The following is a 10,042-nucleotide window of genomic DNA, read 5'->3' as shown; positions in this document are numbered from 1 at the left end:
TTCTCCCCTAAGCCTTCTTCTTGAGTATTGACCACTCCATTCCACATCTACAAAAACAGTTTGTAACCGACAGCATTCAGTTTATATTGAACAATAATAATTTGAACAATTGCCAATCAAATGATGGAAAAATACCTCTACAGCGCCATCTATTGGATGGCAGCATTCCTTCAATTCAAGTGACCTTATAAAAAATGTCTACAATGATTGGGAATTTTAAACCAAGCCAGAAGCCATCCATCTATGGGATGTTTGCCCCTCATCAGTATGCAGCAGGTCTCTGGCTCAGTCTGGGAGGGGCCTATGATGTGGGTCAGAAGTGGTGTTGTGTCTCCTTAAGGAGAGCACCCAAAGAGTGTATGGGAACACCTAGGGGGTGAGTGGATTTGGGGATAGTATAGTCTCTCCCAAACGAGAGCACCCAGAAGGGATGTGGGGACACCTGATGAGGGGCAAACACCCCGAAACAGTCTGTTTATGCATGGTTTCTGGCTTAGTTATAAAATCCCAATCATTGTAGACATTTTTTAACAAGGTCATTTTGAATTGAAGGAATGCTGCTTTCCAATAGATGGCGCTGTAGAGGTAATTTTCCAGGTTTATGATTTGCATAAATTTCCCAGAGGAGCATTGCATTATAAGTCTACTTACTTATAAAGCACCCCAGGTGCTCTCCTTGGGAAAAGTCTATACCATTCTCTGATCCACCCCACACACTTTTTGGGTGCTCTCCCTAAGGAGACACGACACCGCTTCTGACCCTCAATCAAGTGAGAAACAGACAAAAGGCACTGCAATGGGTACGTATTTGTGGCCCAGTTCCGCAAACTTCTATGTCGGAGAATTCACAATGCCACAACAGCACTCACATAGGTATCTCACACCCTAAGGTGATCTATAGCCACAATGATGACATGCCTCCTCAGGCTGGATCCAAAGCCTGTTCCACTCACCAAGAAGTCCATACATAGAGAGGCAGCATCCACGGCAACAAGATGAATAAAAAGGAACTTTATTCCATTATGTTCCAGTAACAAAAACAACAACATGGACTGCAAAACCAGGTAGTAATGGCGACGTTTCCATCTAGATAGGATCTTTCTCAAGGCCAGTCAAATTACCTACACTCAAAGTTTATATACATCTAATAATTAAAAACTAATTAACACCAGCCGATTGATCATCATCAGTCTGAGCGCCGTCATCACGCTGGGACTACCACCGCCACAGCGTAGGCCTTCCATCTTCGGAGCGAAAAAGTGTCCCACCCATCATACCTACTACACATGCGCTAACCAGGCCAGCTGTCGCGCGGCCCAACCTACGTCACTCCTCACAAACCTCAAGCGCATGCGCAAGAAAAAACGGCTATCACGCAGTTGCGATAGCAGCAGACACTCCCTGTGGTAATGCGGGCCCATCATGCCTACTACGCATGCGCCTATCAGACCAGCTAGCGCACAACGCACCCTACGTCACCGATCACATACCTATAGTGCATGCGCCAGAAAGAGCGGCTGTCACGCAGCCCACTGACAATACGCAACATGGACCACTTCCTTTATTCGAGACATGGTGGATTTTTTACCTAAGTTGAGTGCAGCGAGGGTATCTGACACCCTGATCCTGGTGACACTGGACGTGGTGTCCCCTTATACTAACATTACCCATTCCTGAGGTCTCAAAGCCATAAGGGAGCGTTTGTTGACATCTCAGTGGTCCAATACATGCCTGCAGTTTGCCCTGGCGCTACTGGAATTCATTCTTGAGATTTTTTTCCTCTTTAATAAATCTTTTATAGGCAGTGCCAGGGCACTGCGAAGGGGTCCAATGTGGCCCCTACTTATGCGGGCACGTATATGGACCACATTGAGAGGTGTGTCTGTGTCTCCACACTGGCAGCTCGTGGATATATATAGATGACATCTTAATGCTCTGGAACGGCTCATTTGATGAGCTGAGAGATTTCCACAATTACCTTGATAATTTAGTTCCAGAATTGAAATTCACGCTGACCTCCTCTACTATGTCGATCGAATTTTTGGATATCCTAGTCGTCAAAAAGGGAACGGTGCTTACCACTGACTTGTACTGCAAGGAGACAGATCAAAATAACCTACTCCGTTACTCGAGTTGTCATTCTAGATGTTTGCTGAAGGTGTTGCCATGGAGTCAATGCCTTCGTGTTCGCCAAAATGCAGCAGATGATTGCATTGATGCCAGGCTTTTGGAGATGTGCAAACGGTTTTTACAGAGGGGTTACACTGATGACTTGGTGGCATCTGCGGCTGCAAAAGCACGTACTGTGCCAAGGGGTGATTTATTGGTTCCCAGAGGGAAATCTGAAAAGGCCCCTAGGATACCGTTTATGTCGACATTTGGACCCATGAGTGGTAGGATCTCCAGTATTATTCGTAGGCACTAGCACATGTTGGGAAAAAATTGCCCGTTGGCTAATGAATTTGGCCGGCCCCCTTTGGTGGCATACAGAAGAGGTGCGAACATCCGGGACAGAGTGGTGCATAGTATGATGGATAGTCATGCAGCAGGCACCCCATCTTTTGGACATGTAGGCAACTTTCCCTGTCTCGGATGCTCATGCTGTAGCAACCTTCTTAGGGGCGATACGTTCCACCATACCCAGACGGGTAAACAATACCGGATCCAGAAAACATACACTTGCCAGTCCACGCATGTTATATACCTTATCGTGTGTCCGTGTGGCCTACTATATGTGGGTGAAACCACGATGGAAGCTCGGTCGTGGATTCTGAGCCATAAAAGTACTATTCGTACGAAGAAGCTAGATTTGCCGATACCTAGGCATTTTGACTCAGCTGGCCATGAAGTCAGCCTGCTGAAGTTTCGCATTATGCGCTTTAGGTATGTGATGAGTGACGTAGGGCGGGCCATGCAATAGCCAGTCTGGTTGGCGCATGCGTAGTAGGCATGATGGGCCCGCATTACCACAGGGAGCGTCCGCTGCTATGGCAACTGGCTGCTCGATAGTCGTTCTTTCTTGCGCATAGGCTTGAGGTATGTGAGGAGTGACCTAGGTTGGGCCGTTGAACAGCTGGCCTGGTTGGCGCATGTGTAGTAGGTATGATGGGCGGGATACTTTTCTGCTCTGATGATGGAAGGCCTACGCTGTGGCGGTGGTAGTCCCAGTGTGATGACAGTACTCACGGGATGCAGACCGATGACAATCAATCAGCTGGTGGTAATTATTTTTTAATTATTACATGTATATAAACTTTGAGTGTCGGTAGTTTGACTGGCCTTGAGAAAGATCCTATCCCGATCGAAACGTCGCCGCTACTACCTGGTTTTGATCGCAGCGTTAATAAAAAACTCTAGTGGGTAAAAGCCCCTACAGAGAGGTTTTGTGAATAAAAACAGCATTTCCACACTTGGTGCATTATTACTTTGTCATGCTGGTGTAATTTATATAGAATGTTATCCTTTACCACAGATTCTGATTGCAGCGATACAATAAATAGTAACAAAACATAGAAGCATAGTAAATCCACGGAGTTCAGCCTATTACCCCAATATTGATCTACAGGAAGGCAAATATACCCAATGAAGTCTGTTAGCCAGATCAGCAATCCCGGGATCACGGCTCAACTGAAGCAAACTAGTGACTATAACCGGTAATCTTGTTGCACTCAAGAAAGCTGTCCAGACCCCTCTTGTGCTCTTCTAGTGAACAGTACCACATCATCAGGCAGAGAATTAAACAGTCTCACTGCTCTTACAGTAAAGAACACTTTCTATGTTGTGTAGAAAGCTTTTTTCCTCTAAATGTAGACCTGGTAAAAGTCCAAAACACTATTGCCTGTCCGGGTATAACTGATATGCAATCTATTACGCCATGCTTCTAGCTGACTTGGAGGGGTTTGCCAGGCCTGCGGCTGCCACTGGTGCTCGTCAGCTCCTTATAATCACCCAACGGAATCCTGATGGGCTGCTAGCAGCGCCCCTCACTGTCTGACTATTGCCTCAGCATATAGAGGAGCGTGTGGCAAAAACTGAGCTTAGTGAATAAGGGAAAGCCCTTTGTGGAGATCCCATTAAGACCAACCACCTACACCTTTCCAACTCAGGTAGGCTCTTAGTCATGGCTTGTCAGATGTCAGGTGATCCAAGAGGTTTATACATAAGTGGTAACTTGGAAGAGCCGGTCCGGCACAATAGTCCATATCAGGGTGCAAACATTTACATTCAATCACCACAGAAAGTGAAAATATAAATCTGAGATCGGGCAGATATTGTCAGAACAAATACATAAGATCAGACTTAGAATTCACAGCTAACGGAACCCGGGCACACAACTCCATAATCCAGGAAACTCATGTACCAATAGTTTCCTGTGCCAATCCCCTCCCCGGGAAGGAAATGGCTGTAATGTACAAAGAACCCATATTGCCTGAATGACATCACAACATTTCATCCAAAACCATTCAATATGTCTTCTAAGGGTTAATCCTCCCTCTAAGGGAGGTGATTGGCACAGAAAACCTTTCCTACGTGAGTCTTACTGGATTATGGAGATGTGCGCCCGGGTTCTGTTAGGCTTGAAGTCTAAGTAAGATCTCATGTATTCCTGTTGGCAGTATCTACCGGATCTGTAAATGTTTGCACCCTGATATGGGCTATTATGTCGCAGCAGATTTCCCAAGTTGTCACTTATGTATAAAACTCTTGGCTCTCCTGAAATCTGGTGTGTTCAGAGCCCATCTGAGTGTGAAACATGTAGGGGGTTTGCTTTATCAGTCTGTGCGCCCCAAGTTGTATAGTCCTGTATAAGTAAAGTCTGATATGTTACACTGAAGTTGTAGAACCTTTCCCATGTGATCACAGCCGTATATTACTGTGTGCGACTCTTCCTAGTATATGACCCAATAGTGATGAGATGGAGGCGAGACGCCCTTGCTGGGCTCAGTGGTGGAAACATCATCTAAAGGAAGAAGAAAGATCGGCCCAAATACAAACATGTAAGTTATACAAGTAAACTTTTATGAACAGTTAGAAACAAGTTTAGAGAAGCAGTTATATGTATCAGTGTGAAATATTCTATGTACACGGCTGATATAAAGGCGGGTTATCTGGATTATATTTATTTCCGGATAACGGATGTTTATTGGTAATTACATACATTTCTTATTCATCACTTACTGCTCTGAATTGCTTCCCTTTTCTTGTGTATGACATGTCACTTTACTTTTTATGCCTTTTTTGTAGTTCTCTCCGGTGTGAACCTTTTGATGTCGCAGTAAATGGTATTTGCAAGTAAAACATTTCCCACATTCTGAACATACAAACAGTTTCTGTCCTGTGTGAATCCTCTTATGTGTAACAAGCTCTGATTTCTCTATAACATATTTCCCACAATCTGAACAAGAAAATGTCTTCTCCCCTGTGTGAATTCTCTGATGTCTAACAAGGACTGATTTCTGTGCAAAACATTTCCCGCAATCTGAACAAGAAAACGGCTTCTCCCCTGTGTGACTATTTTGATGTCTAATAAGATGTGATTTCACTGTAAAACATTTCCCACATTCTGAACAAGAAAATGGCTTCTCTCCTGTGTGAATTTTCTGATGTGTAACAAGGAGTGATTTCTGTCTAAAACATTTCCCACATTCTGAACACGAAAATGGCTTCTCTCCTGTGTGAGTTCTCTGATGTGTAACAAGGACTGATTTCTGTGTAAAACACTTCCCACAATCTGAACATGAATATGGCTTCACCCCTGTGTGAGTTCTCTGATGTTTAACAAGGTTTGATTTCTGTGCAAAACATTTCCCACATTCTGAACAAGAAAATGGTTTCTCTCCTGTGTGAGTTCTCTGATGTTTAACAAGGAGCGATTTCACTGCAAAATATTTCCCACATTCTGAACAAGAAAATGGCTTCTCTCCTGTGTGAGTTCTCTGATGTGTAACAAGGACTGATTTCACTGCAAAACATTTCCCACGCTCTGAACATGAACATGGCTTCTCCTTTCTGTCAGCTCTTTGATGTTTTCTCCTTCTGTGACATTTATCAGTGTGTGATGGATCAGAAGATGGGACCTGTATGAGAGGATCAGATGATGGATCTTTGCTGTGAAGGGCTGAGGGGATATCTGGGATAATCGCAGGTTCTTCATATGTATCTTGTGTGATACCACGATCCTCTGCTTTACAATCTGCAGATATCAGACGTCCCTCTGAGCTCCCGGTACCGTCAGCTGCCAAGAATAAAGTTGCTTTTTTTTTCATATTATAGATCTTAAAATGATCCTGATATTTTATAACATTTCTATGTAAATAACAAGTCAAGTAGAAAAAGGTAATCATCATCAATGGGTACTTTTACACAGTGGCTAGAATAATCACTGAAAAGAGCCATTACGAACAACTGTCTGTCCATGTAAACACGAGTCGTGACAGAGCAAGTGAGTGAGGATCATTCACTTATAGAAGGCGCTTGGTTTGCAGCTCACTTAAAGACCAAGTGATTGTAAGTGCAGAAAACATCACCAAAAACTACAGATGTGAATCGGGACTTACAAGTAACTAATTCTGGTTTTCATCAATAACATGGGGGTGCTGGGGGTTCTGAAAAGGGTCATGAAGAGTAATTTACAGCAGAGTCCCCCACAGGTCCCGGGCTCCTGTCCCCAGTAGATCTGGAGCCCAAGCTACAGGAATAGTATATTCCATACAGATGGAGTTCAGCCATTTCTGCACCAACATTAGTTTCTGGTTTTCCATAAAGAACTCATATAAAATCTCCCATGAAGCTGGATGTCAGTAACACACGGTGTGCAGCAAATACAGAACTGCTCATCTATAAGACAGCTTGGTGCATACAGTAATTCTATATTCTGTCACCTCAGACCAGGACTAGGCCGGGGCAGGGAGGCATTCTGAGTCTTGCTCTGGGGCCCCATGGCTTCTTTGTATGGCCCTGGAGCCTATACACTTCATAGTTCCCGGTCATGCTGCAAAATAAATTCTCTGGGGCAGAAAAAGTTTATTGTAACCAAAAGGAAAAGGCCCTTCACAGAATAGACATATACCTAAAATGTATCCTTTATTAGTATACATTAATGTTATTGGCTACAAACACAGACTGCAGGTTCTTACAACAACCAGAACCGCAGTCAGAACAATTAACGGGATTAGATGACAGACCGATCAGAAATCCGCTACTGTCACTAAATCACTTATCTGTGAGCATAAACCGCTACCATCTAGACCTCACATATACAAGTCATAGATGTACAGATGGTTTACATAAATGCACTACCATCAAGACTTCTCATGTAAGGGTCGCGGGCGCGGTAGAAATCTCTATAGGAGTTTGATTTTGAAATGGAATGTCAATTGTAACCAGGAAATTATTCCTATTGGGTCGGTTCGGTTCGACACGTTTCTCTACTGATAGGGTAGTTCCTCAGGAACCGCTATCCCTCTGCACTAGTATCACAGTACCTTTCTTTCCAGTGCTATAAATATTAGATTATGATGCAATTTTCCTGAGATCTCAGCTATTTCCCATATACCAAATACAGGCAGCTGGGGGGATAGAGAAAAATTAGTATCAATGTCCTCTACTCCGGGTATTAATGTGGAGCAAACCTTGGAAATAATGATCTGTCAGACTTATAATAAAGCCAGGTACACAAGAGGCTGGTGGTCTTGCCAGCTCACACTCCTCAGTGCTGATTACACCCACTGGGGGATGAAAGACTAGACTCTCACTGAGCAATTGATAATGCGCAATTAGATATGTGATAAATAACTTCATCGCCCATCAGTACAGCCTCTAAGACTCTTTGTGCTCCATAGAATCCTTACAATAAATACATTCCCCTGCCTGCCTAATAGCTGCTAGGAGAAATAAAAGATAAATAGCGAATCAAAGATGAATACAATGGCCCCTAACCCAGATGGTAGGTTGGAGGCATCAATGATTGACAATTTACAGCTGCAGTCCCGCCCGGTTTATGGGACGTCACAGGGACTGCAGCCAATAAGAGCTCAGAGATTCATCCTAATGTGAAACTTTACCGAAGACTTTCCTGACACCCAGATAGGTGATATCCACGACACCACTTTCATCCACTACTTCTGTGACGGGGAATGCATTGTGGCTTGTAGTTTGCCAAACCCCCACACCGACAATTACAAGTAGTCCAAGCTAGCCGGGCTTCATGTAATTGTAGGGTCACAGCAAACTGCAATGCAACTGTACTGACCGCCATTGTACTCCAATGAGAAAGGTATTGTGGCCAGAGTCTCCATGTAGCCATAGCCGTACTGGTGACCCCTTCACCAATTTAGAGGGGTTCAACAAATTACTAATATGAAACTAAGAGAACACTAAAAGCAGACAATGATATTTTATTGGCCACCATCACTCACAAGTCCCACCAAGCTGGATATCCACTCTGTAGACAAAATATGGCAGCTCTTACCGGTGATGCCAGATCCCTCCTCCTTCGGTCCTGCAGGCACTAAATGCAAAGCGGAGGAGGAGCTGGTGGGGATAGTTGGGGGGACAGGGGCAGCATGGGCCAAGGCACCTCTCCAGCCCTGCACCGCCGCCGGCTACTGTAGCAGTAGGGCTGGTGGAGCAGAGATCTTCTGTAGACACATTCTGTTTTATATATCAGTCATCCGCCATATAGTCACTGACTAGTGTCACTGTAGGACCGGGATGATTACATATCAGCAATTAATAAGGTTGCCTGGAGACGACCGCAGCGGGACCCGACCCGAGCCCCTGCAGGGACCAACGCGGCTCCGGCTTTTTGATGTGCTGGCTGCCGGCACATGCCGGAGCGGAGCCGCCAGCCGGGGAGTGACATTTCTGAGCGGGGCTCACAGAGCCCCGCACAGAAATAGAGCATACCGCGATTTGTTTTCCGCGCGGACAAGTCGCGGTTGTCTACATAAGATTGCGTGTTCTAACACAATCCTATGGCAGCTTCCATGGGCGTAAATTCTGCGGGAAATCCTGCTGTGGAATTTCCGCCCGTGTGCCGGGGGCCTAAATGTGTACTGCTGATATGTAGGCCTTCTGATTATACACTGACTTTAATCAACAACTGTGTAGTGAATGGCTCTACTAATCCAACTAGCACAGTGTCATGTCTGGCTCACACCCCACTTCCTGCCTACAAGCACCAGGGGCACATGCCCCACATCACCCCTCCCCAGCTATGATCCTGCTAAATACATCCATTACCTGGTGATGGGAGCGGCTGGCGGGTCTCCATCATGGCCTCCTTGTACAGATCCTTGTGTCCTTCTAAATACTCCCAATCCTCCATGGAGAAATAGACAGCGACATCCTGACACCTTATAGGAACCTGACAACACAATATACAGTCATTACCCAGAAGCCTCCAGTGTTGTTACTGTATAATGTCCCAGCAATCCCTGCAGCGTCACCTCTCCAGTCAGCAGCTCAATCATCTTGTTAGCGAGTTCTAGAATCTTCTGCACATTGATGTCCTCATGTATCAGGGGGTGAAGTGGGGGCCCCACGATTGGGCTCAGGGGTCTTCCCCATCCATCACACACAGGGGCCCGACAGCCATCACTAGAGGTCTTCTTCACTACTGTGTAATCCTGTATATGGGGAGACATTAATACATATCACTGCAGACATTTCCAGAGTCCATCACCTCTCGAGTGCTATTACCATAGATAAGAATGATGTAAAGTGACATCATCAGAATCTCTCCCCTCTCCAGTGACATCATCAGAATCTCTCCCCCCTCCAGTGACATCATCTGTTATTACCATAGATAAGAATGATGTAATGTGACATCATCAGAATCTCTCCCCTCTCCAGTGACATCATCTGTTATTACCATAGATAAGAATGATGTAATGTGACATCATCAGAATCTCTCTCTTCTCCAGTGACATCATCTGTTATTACCATAGATAAGAATGATGTAATGTGACATCATCAGAGTCTCTCACCTCCCCAGTCAGCTGGAGGAGTATCTCTTGGGTGAGGTTGAATACACTCTCCG

General features: G+C 45.0%; 1 protein-coding gene across 1 annotated transcript; it reads right to left on the bottom strand.

Moving 5' to 3' along the window:
* Nucleotides 1–5,030: 5,030 nt before the first annotated feature.
* LOC136629040 (gastrula zinc finger protein XlCGF57.1-like) lies at nucleotides 5,031–9,595 on the bottom strand. Its single transcript, XM_066605162.1, has 3 exons — nucleotides 9,450–9,595; nucleotides 9,244–9,367; nucleotides 5,031–6,235 (listed from the first exon to the last, which is right to left on the bottom strand). Exons 1-3 carry the CDS (start codon nucleotides 9,471–9,473, stop codon nucleotides 5,175–5,177), a joined length of 1,209 nt encoding a protein of 402 aa, XP_066461259.1. The 5' UTR covers nucleotides 9,474–9,595; the 3' UTR covers nucleotides 5,031–5,174.
* Between the last annotated feature and the right edge of the window lie 447 nt (nucleotides 9,596–10,042).

This window comes from Eleutherodactylus coqui, chromosome 5 (assembly GCF_035609145.1).
Source record: "Eleutherodactylus coqui strain aEleCoq1 chromosome 5, aEleCoq1.hap1, whole genome shotgun sequence".
Taxonomy (NCBI): Eukaryota; Metazoa; Chordata; class Amphibia; order Anura; family Eleutherodactylidae; genus Eleutherodactylus; species Eleutherodactylus coqui.
The sequence above is the reverse complement of the archived record's forward strand: the minus strand, read 5'-3'. Positions and strand labels throughout refer to the sequence as shown.

What these genes read in the sequence shown, in the direction of transcription:
- LOC136629040 (XM_066605162.1), bottom strand. Translation starts at nt 9,473, where the DNA reads ATGATTGAGCTGCTGACTGGAGAG. An exon ending in TTGAGCTGCTGACTGGAGAG is followed by an intron (nt 9,368 to 9,449) that starts GTGACGCTGCAG and finishes TTGTGTTGTCAG; the next exon opens with GTTCCTATAAGGTGTCAGGA. An exon ending in CCAGCCGCTCCCATCACCAG is followed by an intron (nt 6,236 to 9,243) that starts GTAATGGATGTA and finishes TATTCTTGGCAG; the next exon opens with CTGACGGTACCGGGAGCTCA.